General features: G+C 52.1%; 1 protein-coding gene across 1 annotated transcript; it reads left to right on the top strand.

The window, feature by feature from the left end:
• Positions 1–18,044: 18,044 nt before the first annotated feature.
• On the top strand, positions 18,045–19,454 carry IRGC (immunity related GTPase cinema). The gene has a single exon (XM_014795295.2). The coding sequence runs from the start codon at positions 18,060–18,062 to the stop codon at positions 19,452–19,454; it is 1,395 nt and encodes a 464-aa protein (XP_014650781.1). The 5' UTR covers positions 18,045–18,059.
• The last annotated feature ends 1,609 nt before the right edge of the window (positions 19,455–21,063 follow it).

The following is a 21,063-nucleotide window of genomic DNA, read 5'->3' as shown; positions in this document are numbered from 1 at the left end:
GGAGTCCCGCCTCGACCACCCTCGCCCGGGAACCCCAGCTTCTTCCACACGTCGCTAGATGGCGCCCTGGCTCCCCTCTACCAGGGCATCTCTGGGGGGCCTGGAAGCTCTGGTGAGAAAGTCAGGAACCAGGGGTGAGCCTCCTCTCTCAGACCGAGCTTCCCCAAGGCTAGACCTCTTTCCTCACACCAGGACCCCAAAGGCTGTACCTCCTCCCTCAGACTAGGCTGTTTTTCTTTCTCAGATTAGAGATGCCTCCATGGTTACACATTCTCCTCCCGTTTGGGGGCCTCAAAGACTAAGCCTCCTTCCTCAAGCTAGGAGGTCCCTCAACACCAGGCTACTCCCTCAGACTAGGCCTGTGTCTCTTCTTCCCAGCATTGGGAAGCAACTCCTCTTTTTCCTGTTTCTCTCTTTAGGGTCTAGCAGAGTCCTGGGCAGCCAAGATGGGGCTCGAGGACCAAATACACCCCCTTCCCAGGCATTTAGAGCAGCCCATCACCCTCCCTCCATGAGCCCTCTTCTGTCTGGGCTCAATCTCCCAGCTGGAACCAAATGTCAATGAATCGCATCCCACAATGCCTTTTTCTGACATTGCAGCCTCAAGGAGGGCCCTGATGTGGTCTACCGTCTCCTCTGGGGCCAAGGAAAGCCAGGCCTATCTTGGGCTGGGGATTCTGGGACCTGAGGGGACCTGCAGATGACAATGTCTGGGAGCCAGGGTGGACATAAGATCAAACGCTCAGTCTGGAGTGAGCGTCATTTTAGAGCAAGCGTTGGACCCAAAGGATTGAGCAGAGAGGTGAAAATGGGGAGCTCACAGGAGGAAGAATGCCAGGAACCATTTGCTTTCAGCCGGAAGTAATAGAAAGTCCAACTAGCAGAACTGAAACAATTCACTTAGTGTTCATTTAACAAATGTTGATCACATACTGTGCATTGAGCACAGTTCTAGACCCGGGGGATACACAGTAAACACAATTCCCTGCTCTCAGGAGGGTTATGTTTCAGTGGGGGAGGAAGATAATCAACATCACATATAACGTGCCAGATAGTGACAAGTGCTCTGGGGAGAACACAGTGTGGGGCAGAGGAACCAGGAATGCTGTGGAAGGAGTGCACTTTTATATAGGTGGGTTCAGAGGCCTCAGTAAGGTCACTTCTGAGGAAAGACCTGAGGGGGACGAGGGAGAAGACAGTGCAGATGTCTGGGGTGGAGGTGGGGGCATTCCAGGCAGAGGGAACTGCAAACACAAGGGCCCTGAGCTAGGGGCAGGAAGGAACAGCTAATATTATACAGCTTGACAGAAGGATGGAAACAGGGGGTACCCAGGAGTCATGGATTCAGCAGTTCAAAGGAGTCATCGAGAACCTACCTTGCGACCCTGCCATCCTCAGCATGTGGGTGTCTGCGTGATGATGGCCAGAGCTCCAGAATCATGCCCTCATACAACCACATTCAAAGCTGGAAGAAGTGGCCTCCCATCCTTGTCTTCCCGGAAACCCCATTCCCTAGCAGACTTCCCTCATGTCCCATTGAACAGAATTGAGCTGGCCAATCCCTGGCAAGGGGATGGGTTACCCTGATTGACCTTACCTAATCAAGATCCAGTTCCCAGGGTTGAGAGAGGCCCCAGCTTCTCATAAGGTACATGGCTGCCCCAGATTCTGGACACAATGGGATTCTATTAACAAAGAAGAAAGGGGGATAGATCAATAGGGCTTAGTCAGGAAAAGAAAAAGCACCCCAGGTGTTTCAACAGGAGGAATTTCATTCAAGGGATGCTTCCGCTGTGTGGGAAGGGCTCGGAGAGCAAAAGAGGGAAGGAGGGGAGCTGGAGGGCAGAGAGGAAGAAGGGGGGTGTCCCAGTTACTGGGGTTGTGTAATAACTCACCGCAACACCTAGTGGCATAAAACAGTTCAGGAGTAGGAATTTGGGGATGGCCTGTCTCTGCTCCGTGATGTCTGGTGCATGGGCTGGGGTGGTTTGAGGGCCGAGGGCTAGAGCCACCTGAAGGCTCATATGCTCACAATTCTGGCGGTTGTTGCATGGTGCCAGCTGACACCTATGCTGGGGCCATAGTTGGACACCTACAGGGAGCCTCTCTGCATGGCTTGGACCTCCTCATGACATGCAGTGTTGGCTTGTGGTAGGCAAAATTCTAAAATGGCCCCCCAAGATTTCCACCCTAATCCCTGGGACCTTGAATGTGATGAGATACGACCCTCATGATGATATGTTACATGACAAAAGGGATTTTGCAGGTCTAATTAAGGTAACTGACGAGTTGACTTAGAGATCATCCAAAGGGAGATTATCTGGGTGAGCTGAATGTACTCACATAAGCCCTTAAAAAGCAGAGAGTTTTCTCTGGCTGGCAGCAGGAGAAGTCATGTTTGAAGCATGAAAACGACTGGATGCGGCATTCCCGGCTTGAAGTTGGAGGGGGCCATGTGGAAAGAACCTGAGAATGGCTTCTAGGGGCCAAGAGTGACCCCTCCCCCAGCCAAGAGCCAGCAAGAGAGGACCTCAGTCCTACAAATTCAAGGAACTGGATTCTGTGAAGAACCTGAGTGGGTCTGGAAGAGGACCCCAACCCCACATAAGAGCCCAGCCCAAGACCTTGATTTCAGCCTTGTGAGATCCTAAGCAGAGAACCTAGCCAAGCCCACCGTTGACCCCCTGAACTGTGAGATAAATAGATGAGCGCTATTTTAAGCCGATAACTTTGTGGTGATTTTGTTTCTCAGCGATAGACACTCTTGGGTGAGCATCCTATCCCGAGAGAGAGAAGCCGTACTGCCTGTTATGACCTAGCCTCTGAAGTCAGGCGGCATCGCTTCTGCCGTGCTCTCTTCATCCAGGTTCAAGGGAAGGGGAGCTGGGCTCCACCCTTGATGGGGAGTGAGAGGGCCAAGGCTCTGAAAAAGCACGTAGGACCAAAAATCTTGCTGTGGCCCTTTTTGGAAAAACACAACCTGCCGTTGGGAGTACCCTGGAGATTAGCAACTGTAGGAAGCATCTACCACCCCTAGGGCCGGGGGAGCCAGAGCAGGTGATGTTAGCACAACCTAGGAGCCCCCTTGCTGCCATACTGTGGGGTGGCCTGTGCTGGAACCATGGATGGGGGGCTGTGTGGTCAGGGCTGGGGCCATGGAGGAGGCAGCCCAGCCAGTTCCACAGAGGCTATCAGAAGCAGGGGTGGGGGAAGCACGTTTCACCTTCTGACCTGGAGTACTTCCTCATTGCAGAAGTCAGGTGGCAAGGGAGCCTGGGAAATGTAGTTTTCAAACTCCCAGCCCAGCCTCATAGGGCAGAGAAGAGTGGATGTGGAGCTGGGGGACCACAGCTAAGTAACAGTGACATTGGGCAGGTCCCTTCCTCTCTCTTAGGCCCAGTTTTTCTGGGATTAGTCATTGTTCCTGAAAAAGTGAATGTGTACAGATAGAGTCCTTAGTAGGTAACAAGCATTCAGTAAACGGCAGTTAGGATGCTACTTGTCTTAGTCAGCTTGGACTGCCGTAACTAAATGCTGTAGACCCGGGGGCTTAAACAACAGATATTTATTTTCTCACAGCTGGAGGTTGGAAGTCTGAGATGAGGTTACCAGCGTGGTGGGTTCTGGTGAGGACCCTCTTCCTGGCTTGCAGATGGCTGATTTCTCACTGTGTCCTCACGTGGCAGAGAGCTCGCTCACTCTGGTCTCTCTTCCTCTTCTTCTAAGTATACTAATCCCATCATGAGGGGCCTACCCTGACGGCCTCGTCTAAATCTAATTATCTCTCAGAGGCCCCACTTCCAAATACCACCACTTTGGGGGGTCAGGGCTTCAACATATGAATTTGGGGGGACACAGACATTCCTAACACTACTGAAAGGAACGAGGGAAGGAGGTAGTATTTCTGGCTAGCACTGTGTGGGGTGTTTCATATAATTTATCTCATTTAATGCTCTGTGAGGTAGGCATTATAGACCCTCCTTTTGCAGATGAGGGATGGAGACCTGAGTCTCCACGTCAAGGTCACACATCAAGTAGCTGGACTCATCTATGGCTTCTGATTCATGATTCATGTGGATTGAAGGGTCACCAGGCCCAGTGTTGAAAGGAAGGGGACATCCTTGCAGGGTCTCTGAAATGTGGGCAGAAGCAACACGAGTCAATTCTGGGCAGAAGCTTTGAGAGCCTTAAGAGTGCTTTGCTGTGTGCCTGCTCTCTCTTCCATGATGTCCACAAGGTTCCAGACAGAGTCCACCAGCCTGATCCCTGATGGACATGCGATGTGAGTGAGAAATAAACTCTGTCGTTGTCATGAGCCACCAAGATGTTGGGGCTGTTGGTTGCTGTGGCATCACCAGGCCTATCCCGACTGGTACAAAGATCACACAGGGAGTTGAAAGCAGAGTTGGAGGTTGAACTGTGTTCTCAAACTGATGCCCTGAATAGGGTAGTGGTTAAGATCTCTGGACTTGAACAGACCTGGGTTTGTATGTGGATTCACAAGCCATCGGTTGTGTGGCCTCAGACAAGTCTCATATCCTCTCTGAGCCTGTGTTCCTGTGTAATAGGGAGATGTTAATAGTTTGGCCTCCCATCATCGTAAGGTCTGTAAAGCATAAGGCTTGGCACACCTTAAGCTTTCAACAGACGAAAGTGGTCATCTCCAGGGGTTGTTAATCATCATGACAACTCCCTTCCTGGGAGGGAGGATTGACTAAAACAAAGCCCGCTGAGAGTTCAGCATGACCTGCCCCCATCCCTGTCCATTAGCAAAAGGCCCTAGAATGTTCTCAACCTTCAGGGGAGATCTCCCCTCACTCGCTGGGCTGCGGCATTCTTCTAAAGTCTCCACAGAAAACTCATATCAGAAGTGCGGGACAGGAGTCGCACCCAAAGAGAGAGTCCAGCACAGCGGTTACGAGTATGGACTCTGCCACTAGGCTGTCTGGGCTCGAAGGCCAGCTTGGCCAGTTACTAGTCTTGTGACCTTGGGTGAGGACCTTGGCCTCAGCTTTCCCATTTGTGAAATGGGGCAATAATGGTTCCTACTCATAGGGGTGATGTGAGGGTTGAAAGAGTCGATACGTGCACAGAAGTCAGAACAGTGCACACAGAAAGAGTTCAATACAAGTAAATAATGGCTTGTAAATAATTACTATTACTACTGGGGAAGGGGAGCGCCCTTTGGATCACGCCGTCAGGATATGTGTTTGACTCCAGAAGCCCCTTTCTTTCTGCTACCCTGCATGGCCTCCTGTCTGGAGAATGCCTGCCCTAAGGAGTGAGTGGGAAGGAACCTGGGGTGGCGGTGGAGGGGGCGAGGAAGGAAGGAGATGTTTCTGCGAGATTAGAGGCCCCAGAGATGGAGCCAGGAAGTGATCCATCTCAGCTGAGCTGCAGGTGCACAGGAAATGCTCACAGGCGGAAACTGTCATTTAATGACCGTGACCCTAGAGTCTGGGGGGAGAGCAGAGGAGGGAAGGGACTTTGGGGGTATGGTGGAGCTCACCTGGGCAGAGAATTTAATTTTATTGTACATTTCTAATTTTCTGTAAGGGCATAAATGCGAGTACATTATTTGAGTTTTTAAAATTTGTTATAAATTATTTAAAACACACAAAACCAAATAAAGAATAAGCAGTATCTCTCACCGCTCAGCTGAAAGAAAGCAAGCATCCAAAGAGTCGAAATTGCAGCGGCCCCTTCCCCGGCCACGTGCCTTTCTTCCCTCCTCCCCGGAGATGACCTCTGCCCTGAACATGATATTTGTAATTTTGCTACATATGCACAGGCTTTGAAATTTATGAGTCAAGTCTTTTCCCTTTTCCTTTCCTTTCTTTTTTTTTTTTTTTTAATAGAGGTCACATTTCTTTATAATATTATATAAATTTCAGGTGTACATCATTATATTTCAACTTCTGTATAGACTACATTGTGTTCACCATCAAAAGTCTAGTTTCCATCCATTACGGTCCACATGTGCCCCTTCACCCTGTTCACCCTCCCCCCACCCTCTTCCCTTCTGGTAATCATCAATCTGTTCTCTGTATCTATATGTTTGTTATCATTACTTTTTTTATCTTCCACATATGAGCGAAATCCTAGAGTTTGTCTTTCCCTATCTGGCTTATTTTGCTGAGCATAATACCCTCAAGGTCCAACCATGTTGTCACAAATGGCAAGATTTCATCTTTTTTTATGGCTGAGTAGTATTCCACTGTGTATATATACCACACATTCTTTATCCATTCATCCATTTATGGGCACTTGGGTTGTTTCCAAGTCTTAGCTATTGTAAATAATGCTGCAGTGAACATAGGGGTGCATCATATATCTTTTCAAATTAGTGTTTTCATGTTCTTTGGATAAAGACTCAGAAGTGGGATAGCTGGGTCATATGGTAGTTCTATTCTTAATTTTTTGAGAAATCTCTATACTGTTTTCCACGGTGCCTGTACCAGTTTGCATTCCTGCCAGTAGTGTGCAAGGGTTCCCTTTTCTCCACATCCTCTCCAACACTTGTTATTTCTCTTTTTTTAATAATAGTCATTCTGATGGACGTGAGGTGATATTTCATTGTGGTTTTGATTTGCATTTCCCTAATAATTAATGATGTCGAACATCTTTGATGTGCCCGTTGGCCATCTGTCTATCTTCTTTGGAGAAATGTCTATTCAAATCCTCTCCCCATTTTTGAATCAGATTGTTCGTTTTTTATTGTTGAGTTGTATGTGCTCTTTATAAATTGTGGATATTAACTCCTTGTCAGATATATGATTTGCAAATATTTTCTTCCAATGGGTAGGTTGTCTTTTTGTTTTGTTCATGGTTTCCTTTGCTGTGCAGAAGATTTTTAGTTTGATGTAGTCCCATTGTTTATTTTTGCTTTTGTTTCCTTTGCCTAAGGAGACATATCCAAAAAGATACCGTTAAGACCGATGTTAAAGTGTGTACTGCCTATTTTCTTCTAGGAGTTTTATGGTTTCAGGTCTTACAGTCAAGTCTTGAATCCATTTTGAGTTAATTTTTGTGTATGGTGTAAGATAATGGTCTACTTTCCTTCTTTTGCACATGGCCGTCCAGTTTTCCCAACACCATTTATTGAAGAGACTTTCCTTTCTCCATTGTCTGTTCTTGGCTCCTTTGTTGAAAATGAGCTGTCCATAACCCTTTTCCTTTTCTGCTTGGCTTTCTCCTCTCCCTCTTTTCTCCCCATAGACTCTCCCCAGGGACTCCCCCCAGGAATTTCATATTAACAACCTCACGTAGCTCCTGTTTTTTTCCAAACTCAAATAATCCTATATAGACATTTGATACATATATGTATATCTGTATAGATATCAGTGTATATGTAGATATAACATATCTATATGTGTCATATCTATATCACACAGACATATCTACGTCTATATCATATAAGTGTATAGGTGTTTTAATCTTCTAAAAATGAGATGTTAGCCACCACTCTCTGCATCTTGCTTTTCTCACTCCACAGTACTTCATGGAAATCCTCCAAGTCATCTGATTCACACCTTTTGGGGGCCTATGGCATGGATGTACCAACATTTATTCAGTTGTGGTCCTATTGAGGGAATTCATGTTGTTTCTTTCTCCCTCTCCCACTATGAGCAATTCAGCCGTAAACATCCTGATGACAGTGGTGTTTATTTGTTATGTTTCCACTTGTCTTGAAAAATTTCTAATAAATGTTAAAAGCGTGGATGATATATCCCTTTAATGCATTTAAGGAAAATTCTAAAAGGTATAATGGGGCCGGCCCTGTGGCTTGGTGGTTGGGTGCGCGCGCTGCGATGCTGGTGGCCCGGGTTCGGATCCCGGGTGCGCATCGAGGCACCACTTCTCCGTTCATCCTGAGGCCGAGTCCCGCATACAGCAACTAGAAGGATGTGCAGCTACGACATACAACTATCCACTGGGGCTTTGGGGGGAAAAATAAAATAAATAAAATCTTAAAAAAAAAAAAAAAGGTATAATGAAATGGAATGGGAAGTTACAGTTAAAAATTAAAAGTAAGAGATAGTGAATCGGGGGGCGCAAAGAGCAGCTTCCCTCACCTCCCCACTGTCATCGTCACCCAGGTGAGGCCCCCTGGACATCCCTTCTCCCCTGCGACTCCAGGGAGCAATCAATTCAATTACTTCAGGTCCTTAAATGTCCATGGGATGATTCTCAGGAGGTGGGGATGTGGGTTGAAGGGAACGTGTGCATTTAATTTGTTAACAGGTGATGCCAGAGTGGCCTCAAGTGTTTCTTCTTGAGCCCGACCTTCTTGTGGGGGGCGCCTGTTTCTCTCCGCAGGCCAAACCTGACTTCCCAGCCCTCCCCCTCTGCCTACTTCTGGAAACAGCCCTGGCCTATCTCCCTGTCCCTTTGGAGGCAAAAACTTGGGGTTCTGACCAATGCTGTGTTGAGCATATTGGAACCCCATGCAAAAGGTCCTGTCGACATGCTTGTATGTTTTTTTTTTAATGCCTAGTTTCTTCCAGAACACTGAAGTAGTTGAAAAAAATATTGACAAATTATAAAAAGCATATATTAAAACACATTATTTTGAGTTAAAATATTTTATTTATACCAAAACAGAATTTATTATCATTTTATTTCAGCATAAGTTATTTAAAAATTATTTAATATCATTATTTGGTCAAGAGAAACTGTCAAGCATGAAAAATCTCTCAGTTGAAAATGTGATAAGCTATGAAGTAGATTCTGAAAATGTTATTGATGAGTTTGTTTCCACCAAAGCCAGGAGTGCACCAACATGGCTTGGCAGGGTGCTGGTCTTTATTTGAAATTTTGATATTTTGTTCATCAAAATCTCATGGGATTTTTGCATTAATTTTGATTTTTTTAAAAAGTATTGCATTAAAATGTCATTTATCTTGGCTGCTGAGTTTTTTGGCACCCCTTATATTTTGCACCCAGGGCCAGTGCCTCACTTGTTGGCCCCAGTCCCGGCCCTCGTTCTGACCAAGTTGTGTCACTGAGGGCAGAAGGACCCTCATCTCATTCCTGGCCCCCTCTCATGACACTCCCCAAAGGCCCTCGCTTCCCTCCGAGTTAACAGGTGTATAAATGCTCACTGTGGTCCATCATGAGATCTGGGCCTTGTCACCTCTCACACTACATCTCCTAGAACTCCTTCCCTCGTCACTCTGCTCCAGCCACACTGGCCACTGTGATTCTTCCCAGACACAGCAGGCTCAGGTCTGCCTCAGGGCCTTTGCACTTCCATGCCCTCTGCCTGGAATGCTCTTCCCCCTGATGTCCACATGGCTTCTGTACTTCTGTTAAAAATAAACCCAAAGCGCCAATTATTTTAACTGCAAAATGAGTTTATTAGGGAAAAACCAAAGAATTGCAATTCAGGACCCGCATGCTGTGGCAAAAGCCGTAGGCAGGTCCAACAATCAAAAGAAAGGAATGAGGGCCGGCCCCGTGGCTTAGCGGTTAAGTGCGCGCTCTGCTGCTGGCAGCCCCGGTTCAGATCCCGGGCGCGCACCGACGCACTGCTTCTCCGGCCATGCTGAGGCCGCGTCCCACATACAGCAACTAGAAGGATGTGCAGCTATGACATACAACTATCTACTGGGGCTTTGGTGGGGGGGAATAAATAAATAAAATTAAAAAAAAAAGAGAGAGGAATGTTATTTTATAGGGGAAAAGGAGGAAATTGGGAGGGGTTGTTTTGAATGAAAGTCGATTGGAGAAAAGCAGGAGTTCAGAGTGGTGACAGTTTCTGATTGGCTGAGTTGCTGGGGTAGTCGAGTTCTCTTTGGGATGCAATGTACATTTCTTCCTGTTGGGGTCCATAGTTGATGATTCTTCCTGTTGACAACTTCTTACTGTTGGGGTCTGTAATTGACTATCCTTCCTGTAATTGACCTTTAGTGGTACTGTGTGAGAGCTCCCCCTTCTGGCCTCCCAACTCCATTTTTTAAATTTATTTATTTATTTATTTTGTGTGTGTGTGTGTGTGTGTGTGTGTGTGTGTGTGAGGAAGATCAGCCCTGAGCTAACATCCGTGCTAATCCTCCTCTTTTTTCTGAGGAAGACCGGCTCTGAGCTAACATCTATTGCCAATCCTCCTCCTTTTTTTTCCCCAAAGCCCCAGTAGATAGTTGTGTGTCATAGCTGCACATCCTTCTAGTTGCTGTATGTGGGACGCGGCCTCAGCATGGCCGGAGAAGCCGTGCATCGGTGCATGCCCTGGATCCGAACCCGGGCCGCCAGTAGCGGAGCAAGCGCACTTAACCGCTAAGCCACGGGGCCGGCCCCCCAACTCCATTTTAAATGAAGTTTCCCTTTATTAATTTTCACACTTCATTCAGATCTTTGCTGGAATAGAATGTCACTTTCTCAGGCCTTCTGGACCACTCTATCAAAAACAGCACACTCCCTCCCCAAAATCATTTGGCTATTTAGTGGCCTAGAACACGATTTATTATTTCTCATAAGTCTGTGGGTTGGCTGGGCTCAGCTGCATGGTTCTTCTACTCCCATGTGGTATTGGCTGAGGTCACTCTTGTGGCTGCATTCAGCTGGAGCTCAGCTGGGGCTGGAATGTCCTAAATGGCTTCAGGCTCGTCTCCACGTGGCCTCTGTCTCTCCGCAGGGTCTCTCCAGCAGAGTAGCAGGACCTCTACATGGCAGCTCAGGGCTCTGAGAAGGAGAAAGCAGAAGCTGTCCTCTTAAGGCCTGGGCTTGGAAGTTCCAGAATGTCACTTCTGCTACATTCTGTTGATCAAAGCAAGTCGTGAGGCTAGCTCAGATTCAGTGGGAGAGGACAGAGACTCCCCCTCTTGATGGGAAGAGTGGCACGTGCCTACAGAGATGGGAGAAATTGCCGGCAGCCATAGTTACAGGTCCCCTACCCATCTCTCACCCTTGCTTTCTTCTTTTTCCTTATCACTGTTTGACACTATCTTATTTTTGTTTATTATCTTTATCTTTCAAAAAATATAACCTCCAGGAAGACCATCTGTGTCTATTCCCCACGTGTCAGTGCCTAGAACTGTGCCAAGCACACAGAAGGCAGCCAATACATGTTTAAATGAACGAATGAATCCCTGGGGACTAAATTCAGGTTTCCCCAGGATTGTGGCGAACGGAAAGAAGGTGAAGACCACAATGTGTAGATATTCCGAGGGAAGTGTGTTAGGGTTTTTATTTATTTATTTTTTTAAATTTATTTTTATTTATTTATTTTTTTGTGAGGAAGATCTGCCCTGAGCTAACATCCAATTGCCAATGCTCCTCTTTTTGCTGAGGAAGGCTGGCCCTGAGCTAACATCCGTGCCCATCTTCCTCTACTTTATATGGGACGCCGCCACAGCATGGCTCGACAAGCAGTGTGTCGTTGCACGCCCGGGATCCGAACTGGCGAACCCCGGGCTACCGCAGCAGAGCGCGCACACTTAACCACTTGCGCCACCAGGCCGGCCCCGCATTAGGGTTTTTAAAAGACACAGAAAGGAGAGGAGGAAAGGCGGATTAAGAGTGGGCAGGAGAATTGGGAGGAAGAAGAGGAGGCAGAGGAGGGGAGCTTCATGAGGGAAGGACCGGGGACTCTCTTGGTCCCAACTTATCTCCAGCCTCAACGAGCACGGGCCCTGGCACACAGCAGCTGTTCAGCAAGGGTGTGCGTGAGTGAACTTTCTCCAAAAAGCCTTCGCTGACTCCATGTCCACCTCCAACGCCCTGCTGCAGGGTCAGACCCTCTTGGCTCTCACACCCCTCTGGGCAACTCCTTCCCTACCTTACCTTCTGTGGGTCGTCACTGTCTGGGGACGGGTCCGTGTTCCCCACTGGACTCTGAGTCCCGTGGGGACAGGGCTGGGGCTGTCTCGGTCATTGCTGGGTCTTGAACATCAACCAATGGGCCCTTGGCACACAGGGTGCATATCTGCATGAACCTCCTCCCTGTAGGAAAGGGCCGTCTCTGTCATTGCTGTTCCCAGCCCGGCAGACACAGAGTGGACCCTCAGGAAACACCTTCACTGATTCTAAGATGCATTTTCCCCCCACATTTTAGCAGTTCTGAAATCAGGAAGAGTCACAGTTGATGGCACCTTACAATTGCTGTCAGCCAGGCAGCCATTGTGCCGTAGCTGTCACTGCCTGGATGTGATCATGGAGCTGCTTTTAATAGCATCTTGGCCGCTCCTGATGGCACGGAGGACGTGTAAGGGGGGAGAGCATGGATGCCCACTGCTCGGAGGCCGAAGCGAGGCCACAGACGCAGACTGTGTGGTTATAGCAACAGCTTAGCCAGTTTATTTCCCCTGTATTTTCCTAGTTAGATACACACATGAGCGACATATGGTAAAAATCTATATTTTCTAAGTCAGTCTACGAAGAGCTTTTTCAGCAAGTGTAAAATAAAGTTTTTTTCTCTTTTTGCTGAGGAAGACCGGCCCTGAGCTAACATCTATTGCCAATCCTCCTCCTTTTTTTTCTCTTTTTTCCCCAAAGCCCCAGTAGATAGTTGTACGTCATAGCTGCACATCCTTCTAGTTGCTGTATGTGGGACGCGGCCTCAGCGTGGCCGGAGAAATGGTGTGGCGGTGCGCACCTGGGATCCGAACCTGGGCTGCCAGTAGCGGAGCACGCGCACCCGACCGCTCAGCCACGGGGCTGGCCCCTAAAATAAAAATTTTAAGTGACAAGGAAATATTGTGTCATAGTTTTATTGGCAGCATTTTTTTTCCCTTGTTAGTGGGACAGAAAAGGATGCACCTGACAACCAGCGGCACCTCAGCTTTGATTATATAGGGAACTGTGGAAGGAACAGGTGAATAAATGTGTTCGTCTCATTTCTCTCTGTCCTCCTCTCTATTCCAGTCTTGGCTCCTGGGTTTTGTCTGTTGGGGGATGATGGGTGAGTGAACAGGGTTCTAGTCCTGTTAAGTGAGCGACTGACGGCCTTCACACAGTGCCTGGCCTCTGGTATGCTCAGGAAGTGAACACCGCGTCTGTGTGATCCTGTCAGTGGCACGCACCCCACCTCCCCACAGCCTGTGAGGTCTATAAGAGCAGGGATAAGTGTGACTCACATCGAGGGACCAGCACAGGGACCGGCCTAGGGTCAGGTCTAAACGTTTGTGGAATGACGAAATAACTGAGTGAATTATTGGGGAAATGAAATCTCTCTCTCAACTCATGGTCTTGGCACCAGCTGGTCCCTTGGCCCGGGATGCAACTCACTAGCAGGCCATTTGGCTCACTCTTACTCGTCCTTCAGATCTCAGCTCAGGTGTCGCCGCCTCCAGGAAGCCCTCCCTGACCCCTAGGCTGGGTTAGTGGCCCCTTTGTGCTCCCACAGCCCTCTGGGGTCCCCCACCTCAGTCCTGCCCGCTCTGGGTCGTCACTGTCTGGGGATGGATCTGACTCTTCCACTGGACTCTGAGTCCTGTTGGGGCAGAACCCGGGGCTGTCTTGGTCATTACTGTGTTCCCAGCACCCAGCCCAGGAGTGGCCTGGAGAGGTGCTGAATGTTTGATGAATGAGGAGGGAAGTGGAGGCTTGGGAGACAGGCAAGGGTGCAGCCTCTCTCCAGTTGGTGCTCAGGAGCTGGGAGAAGCACCCTTGGCACATGCCAGCCTGCATCAGATGCACTGGTGCAGGTGCCCTGCAGCCATCTTGGCCCACAGTCACCCTGGGCTGCAACTGTTTCCCTTTCCTACGACCTGGAGCCCCCGAGGGCAGAACCTGGGCTGGAGGCACTTCTGGGGCCCCGGCTCCGGGCTGGGCCCACGGCTCAGGAGCTGGAGCAGAATGACTGAGGGCCATGAACGGATGCGGTGGGTTTCAGGGGACGCAGTCTGTGTGTTGTCTGCGTGCAATGGTGTCTCTCCTGGTCTGTCATTGGTGTGTGCCTGAGCCACTGTTGTTTGCCAGGCCGGTGTGTCTGTAGTTTGTCTGAGTCTGCTTTTCTGTAATGACCCTGCATTTGAGGGTCTGTGTCCTTCCTTTCCCTCTTGGGCCAGGTGTGCGTGTCTGTGGATTTGGGGAGGAGTCTTGGTCTGTGTGTTTAGTGTCTGGGAATGTCTGGGAAAATCTTTTAATCTTCGTCTCTGTGCGTTTGTGTCAGCAATGAGGATGTGAGTGAGTCTGTGTGGCTGCCAGTAGGCATTTCTCTCTTGCCTGTGGTTTAAGATTCTGGACTATGTGGTCAGCAGACCACTCTTTCCCCAACTCTTGGGGTGGCTGTGAGCTAGTCTATTCCCTTTCGGGCCTACACCTCCTTCTCAGTTGTTTCCAGAGGCTTCTTTCCAGAACCACCTTCAGATTGTCAGGAAAATCCTTTGAGTATCAGGGGCCTCCAGCTACATCCCAGGAAATGGGGGTGGGGGAAGGCCCAGCGCCTGGCCTGGACAGAGAGGAGGCCAGGAGGGGAGACAAGGTGGAGACAATACAAAAGGAGAGATGGGGGCTGGAGTTGGGGGGAGCCGGGTGGGCTGGGGTTCTGGGTGTCTTGGTCTCTAGACCTTCAGCTCCCTCTCTGTGTGTGCCCAAGTCCCCACCCCTCGACTCCCATCTCGCAGGCTCTGTCTCTCTTCACTGTCTCTCTAACTGGTGCCTCTGACGAGCTTCTCTCTGACTTGGTCTCTCATCCACTCTCTCTTCCTGCCTGACTCTCCCTGTTTTTTCTTGAGGAGTCTGTTTGCCCGTCCCAACTCTCCCTCTTTTCTCATTCACATCTCTGCCTGCTTCCATCTCCCTCTGTCACACTGATGCCATTTTAAGTGCTCATGGGGGAGGAGAGGAGGGAGACAGCGGAAGGGAGAGAGGCGTTACAGAGTTGGCACTGAGCTGGGGTTTGAAGAGTGGGCTGGGGGCTGGGCAGGAGCGGACGTTGCTCATGTGCCATGAGTCCTGGCCAGGGAGGGTGGTGCTGGCGGTGACCACGTTGGTGGTTCCAGACCCTGCCCCTCCGGTGTTTCCTCTCCTCCGGCCAGCGCCGGCTGAGCTGGATCACTACCCTCAGAGCAAGTGCAACACATCGTGAGGGGGGTAGAGAAGGGAAAGTGAATGACTTGTTAGGGAAACTGAGACCCCCTGATGGAGGAGAAATAGAGAGGGGGTAGTGAGCAGGGCCAGGCCTTCAGATGCCAGGCCACAGAGCTGGGACTTTGCCCTGGGGACACTGGAGACCATGGATGGGTTTTGAATAGGTCTTGGTGTTAGAAAGATCTCTCTGGGTCGCTGGTGGGGGACTGAGGGCCCAGTGTGACAGAGTGGTGGCCCCACGAGCAGCTGGGAGGTGGGGTCCCTGCCCCACGTGGGACCCCGCCCCCTGACATCACTGTCCCATTATTGCGCTAGGGCTGGCTGACCAATAAGCTGCCGCTTGTCATTATAATGGGTCCTAGCGACGGGGTCTGACCTCAGGCTAACAGGGGAGGAGACCCCACCAGTGGGGAGAGTGTGAGGGGAGAGGGAGAGCCTGCAGGGCAGGTGAGTCCCCTGAGGGCAGTGCTCTCCAGCTGGGCCCTGAGGGGCTGAGGCAGGGCCTTCCAGTCCCAATCCCAGCTCCCTCAGCCCTAATTCCACCCCAGGGCTACTGAGCGGTCTGCCCCTTGCTGCTGGGGCCTGTCCCAGGCTCCCACTCTCCTCTACCTGGGCCATACCCTGAGATGGGCTAGGGGGACAGGGCGCAGGAGGGACTGGGGATAGCTCGGGGCAAACGCCCCCACCAAGGATGGGGGTCAGACCTGGCGGGAACAATGTCATAAGGACAAATTTCTGCGGAGGGTGGGGGTGGGGGTGAGGACAGGGGCAGCCAAGGAGAGGGGGGGCGGGGGGTGGTGCAGGAAGGGAGGCAAAGACGTGTGGCTGAAGGGCAGTGGCTCTTCAGAGGGCGAAGGAGCCCAGGGACCTGGGTTTGAGCCCTGGCTGTGCCTCTGAGCAGACACGTCATTTGTCTGAGCCTCAGTCCCTGTCCGTCTGATGGGGACAGTGATCCGTGACGTGAGGGTCTCTCCCAGGGTTCTTAGACTCTTAGTTAGGGAGGAAGTGTATTTTAGAGGTGAGGGATGAGAAGAGAGTGTGACTGGGAAGAGGGAAGGCCAGGCAGGCTCCAAGGTGAGGAGGACAGGGCCTGAGGAGACACCACTGTGATGGTCTCCAGGAGGTGGGAGGGGACCCTGCCTAGCAAGGCCTGCCACGGTGGGGCTGGGTGTTGAATGAGAAGGACTCCCCCACCGGCTGGACCCAAGAATGTCTTCAAAGTTGGCCTAGGGACAGATAGGCGGGGCTCAGGATCGTCACAGCAGCCCTGAGAGGTGGGCAGGGTTATCGTCCATGCAGATGAGGTAGCTGGGGCTCAGAGAGGGCAGGGACTTGCTCAAAGTCACACAGCTGGGAATATTCAGAATGATAATAATGATGATGATGATGATGACACAGACCACCTGCTCTGTGCCAGGCACTATTTCAGAGCTTTCTATGTATTAACTCACTTAATTCTCAACAACCTAGGAGGTGGTTTGCTATTATCATAGCTCTTATCCTCAAGACGAGGATAGCGAGGCAGAGAGTGACATAACTTGCCCCAGATCACTCAGCGAGTGTGTGGTAGAGCCAGGATCTGATCCCAGGGGCTGGGGCCCGGTTACCGTCACTTCATGCTGCCCCCAATAAGAGCAGCAGCAAGTGCACAGCTTCTCACTCTGCTCAGGCCCAGGAGCTGGGCCCACGCCCTCTCCTTTGCAGGGCTGGCTACATCATTTGTGCGTCAGTATAGAACAAAAATGCAGGGCCGCTGGTTCAAATATTATTAAGAATTTCAGTCAGGGGCCTGCCCCGTGGCTTAGCGGTTAAGTGCGCGCGCTCCGCTACTGGCGGCCCGAGTTCGGATCCCGGGCGCACACCGACGCACCCCTTCTCTGGCCATGCTGAGGCAACGTCTCACATACAGCAACTAGAAGGATGTGCAGCTATGACATACAACTATCTACTGGGGCTTTGGGGAAGGAAAAAAAGGAGGAGGATTGGCAATAGATGTTAGCTCAGAGCTGGTCTTCCTCAGCAAAAAGAAGAGGATTAGCATGGATGTTAGCTCAGGGATGATCTTCCTCACACACACACAAAAATTAAACAAAAAGAATTTCAGTCAGTATAAGCAGATCAGCATTTAATCAAGAGCTGGGCCTTTTTTTTTTTTTTGTGAGGAAGATCAGCCCTGAGCTAACATCTGCCTATCTTCCACTTTTTGCTGAGGAAGACTGGCCCTGGGCTAACATCTGTGCCCATCTTCCTCCACTTTATATGGGATGCCGCCACAGCATGGCCTGACAAGTGGTGCGTCAGTGTGCGTCCGGGATCCAAACCCAGGCCGCCAGCAGCGGAGCACGCGCATTTAACCCCTATGCCATGGGGCCAGCCCTAGAGCTGTGCTTTCTAAATGTGGGTCACAGCTGCCCACGAACCGGGTACTATTTCTAGGTTATCCCGAAGACTCCTCAGCGCCTCAGGAGGCAGGTCAGTCACTATGCCCATTACCCAGAAGAGCAAAGAGGCTCAGAGAGGTGCCTCATTTTGCCCCAGGTCACACAGTAAGTTAGTAGCAGAGCTGGGATGTGAATCTGGGCCTGTCAGACTCCAAAGACCCCAACGCGTGTCAAAAATGTACCCCAGGGGGCCGGCCTGGTGGCATAGTGGTTAAGTTTGGTGTGCTCTGCTTTGGCGGCCTGGGGTTAGCAGGTTTGGATCCCAGGCACTGGCCTACACACCACTCATCAAACCATGCTGTGGCAGCGTCCCATATATAAAACAGAGGAAGATTGGCACAGATGTTGCCTCAGGGACGATCTTCCTCACCAAAAAAATAAAAAAAAAAAGTACCCCAGGTTTTCGAGATGGAGAGGGCTGTGGGGTTCCAGAGTGACCTCCTTTACATCCTTGGTTTCTCTCTTTCCCTGCCCCACGCCAAGGCCCAGGAGGCGTGGACGGCTCCTTTCTCCCCCCGCAGACACCGAGGATCACGCATCCGGTGACTCTCCCCATCCCCAGCGCCCTCTGAACGGCTGGTCACCATGGCTACTTCGAAGTTGCCAGCCGTGCCCGGGGAGGAGGAGACCACCATCCTCATGGCCAAGGAAGAGCTGGAGGCCCTGCGCACGGCCTTCGAGTCGGGCGACATCCCCCAGGCTGCCTCTCGCCTCCGGGAGCTGCTGGCCTCCTCGGAGTGCACCCGCCTGGAGGTGGGCGTCACAGGCGAGTCGGGCGCTGGCAAGTCGTCCCTCATCAACGCCCTGCGCGGCCTGGGGGCCGAGGACCCCGGCGCGGCTCTCACGGGCGTCGTGGAGACCACAATGCACCCCTCGCCCTACCCGCACCCGCAGTTCCCCGACGTGACCCTGTGGGACCTGCCGGGGGCCGGCTCTCCGGGCTGCCCGGCCGACAAGTACCTGAAGCAGGTGGACTTCGGCCGCTATGACTTCTTCCTGCTGGTGTCCCCCCGCCGCTGCGGGGCTGTGGAGGCCCGCCTGGCCTCCGAGATCCTGCGCCAGGGCAAGAAGTTCTACTTCGTGCGCACCAAGGTGGACGAGGACCTGGCGGCCACCCGCACCCAGCGGCCCTCCGGCTTCAGCGAGGCCAGCGTCCTGCAGGAGATCCGCGACCACTGTGCCGAGCGGCTGCGGGCGGCCGGGGTGACCGACCCCCGCATCTTCCTCGTGTCCAACCTCTCGCCGGTCCGCTACGACTTCCCGCTGCTAGTGTCCACCTGGGAGCACGACCTGCCCGCCCACCGGCGCCACGCCGGCCTGCTGTCGCTGCCCGACATCTCGCTGGAGGCCCTGCAGAAGAAGAAGGACATGCTCCAGGAGCAGGTGCTCAAGACGGCCCTGGTGTCGGGCGTCATCCAAGCCCTGCCCGTGCCAGGGCTGGCGGCCGCCTACGACGACGCCCTGCTCATCCGCTCCCTGCGCGGCTATCACCGCAGCTTCGGCCTGGACGACGACTCGCTGGCCAAGCTGGCCGAGCAGGTGGGCAAACAGGCCGGCGACCTGCGCTCGGTCATCCGCTCCCCGCTGGCCAACGAGGTCTCGCCTGAGACGGTCCTGCGGCTCTACTCACAGTCGTCCGATGGTGCCATGCGGGTGGCTCGTGCCTTTGAGAGGGGCATCCCCGTGTTTGGTACGCTGGTGGCCGGTGGCATCAGCTTCGGCACCGTCTACACCATGCTCCAGGGCTGCCTCAACGAGATGGCCGAGGACGCCCAGCGGGTCCGCATCAAGGCCCTGGAGGAGGACGAGCCCCAGTCTGAGGTCAGCTTGGAGGCGGCGGGTGACAACGGCGTGGAAAAGCGGGGATCCGGGGAAGGAGGTGGCGAGGAAGCCCCGCTCTCCACCCGCCGGAAGCTCGGCCTCCTCCTCAAGTACATTCTCGAAAGCTGGAAGAAGCGTGACTTGTCGGAAGAGAAGTGAAAGTGCAGCCCCCACCCCCGCCTCACCCACACACCAAGCCTTAACAAAAGCAAACAAAAAAGGCCAGTGTGGTGACAATGAGAGCTGCAGTTTCATGGGGCGGGGCTGTGGAGGGGTCTGAGGACGTGACAAGAGCGTGCCTCTTGGCAGGGCGGGGGGAGGGGAGTGTGTGGGGGTCTGAGGGAGGCAGGTGGGCCCAAGCAGAAGAGGGATATACCGACCTGGGTAGGGATTGACCTTGGGGAGAGAGGTTCAAGGTATGGATGGTGCGCCAAGAGCTCCTTGGTGGCATCTCTCTCCCTGGTCCCCAAATGACCAAGGGGCGTTTGTGGGGCGACACGACAGCCCAGCCTGGATCCAAGACAGGAGCCAACTGTCAACCTATGTGGGTGGCTCAGTGGAGATTGCGGCCTGCTAAGGTACTTATTTTAGTTGCAATGTCATGCCCCTTTCTGAGAACCTCAGTGTCCCCAAGGCCTCCTCTGGAGGGGGAAGGGGCAGCCAATCGGTGCCCAGGATCAGCACAATGGTGCCTAGCAACAGGGTTAAACAGAGCGGGGGAGACTGGGCATCGTAGGCTGGCCCTGCTGCCAGTGAGTGATGGTGGGGTGGGTGGCAGGGATGCGGGAGGCCAGATGGCCACTGGGCTGGCCTGCGTGCAGAGCCCGGGGAAGACAGAATGAGAGGGGAAGCGGTGAGAGGGCGGCTGGGCGGTTTCCCTAAGCATCACAGGAGAGAAGAGGCAGAGGGAGCAACTCTGCCACCTAGCACGGGCCATTTCAGAAAGATGGCGGGTGGGTCTGAGTGTGAATGTGGGGCGGTAAGCTTGCTGATGCTTCTGACTGGGAGGAATCTTGGTAAGTCTCATGATTTCGATGCTGTGAGTCTAAGGTTGGGAGTAGTTTGCTGAGACGGGGCTTACCCGTCTGTCTCTGCATGGTTGTGTGTGTATGTGTGTGTGTGTGGGTGGGTGTGGATGTTGGGATTGTACTGACAGACCGTGGGTCCAACAGTGAGGGTGACTGCCGGGATTTCTGAAAGCTGCGTGAGGCTGCGAGTGACAGCAGGGTATGTGCAACACACTCGGGGAGGGAGGGCATCTGTGTCTGGCCCAGGCGCCCCGTGAAACCAAACTCCTTGGCACTTCCTCTGGCTCTGTGCTTGGCTCATTGGTGGGAACACAAAAGCGAAGGTGACACCCTCATATCTGCCCAGGCCTAAACTCACGTGCTCAGTCAAGGTCACGTGTTTAAAAAATTAAAGAAATACGAGACTGGGGGGTTTGGGCAGGACAGAGCTTGCCCCAAGGGCTTCTGTGGGCTGGGACAAGGGTCAGGGAAGGGTCGGATTTAGGTGAAGGGAAGGGTGAGTTTCCAGGAATTCACAAAAAGGCTCTGGAGGCTGTGTGCAAGGCCAGTGCACAGGAGGCGGCCTCACCCCCAGATGCTCACAAACACGCCCTGTGGATTTTCCAGGATCGGGTGATGGTTCTAGCCTCATTTTGGGGCCTCAAATTGCCGCTGACCCTAGGAAACAGTTCCAGACTCAGAGGGTCCGCTTCTACCTGGAAGGTTAAAGGGGGTGCAGATTCTCCTGGCTGAAGAGCTCT

Source organism: Ceratotherium simum, chromosome 33 (genome assembly GCF_057802395.1).
Source record: "Ceratotherium simum simum isolate JZ-2026a chromosome 33, ASM5780239v1, whole genome shotgun sequence".
Taxonomy (NCBI): domain Eukaryota; kingdom Metazoa; phylum Chordata; class Mammalia; order Perissodactyla; family Rhinocerotidae; genus Ceratotherium; species Ceratotherium simum.
Note: the sequence above shows the minus strand (reverse complement) of the source record. Positions and strands in the feature narration are given on the sequence as shown.

Excerpts from the sequence above, each read along its gene's own strand:
- IRGC (XM_014795295.2), top strand. The coding sequence starts at position 18,060 with ATGGCTACTTCGAAGTTGCCAGCCGTGCCCGGGGAGGAGGAGACCACC.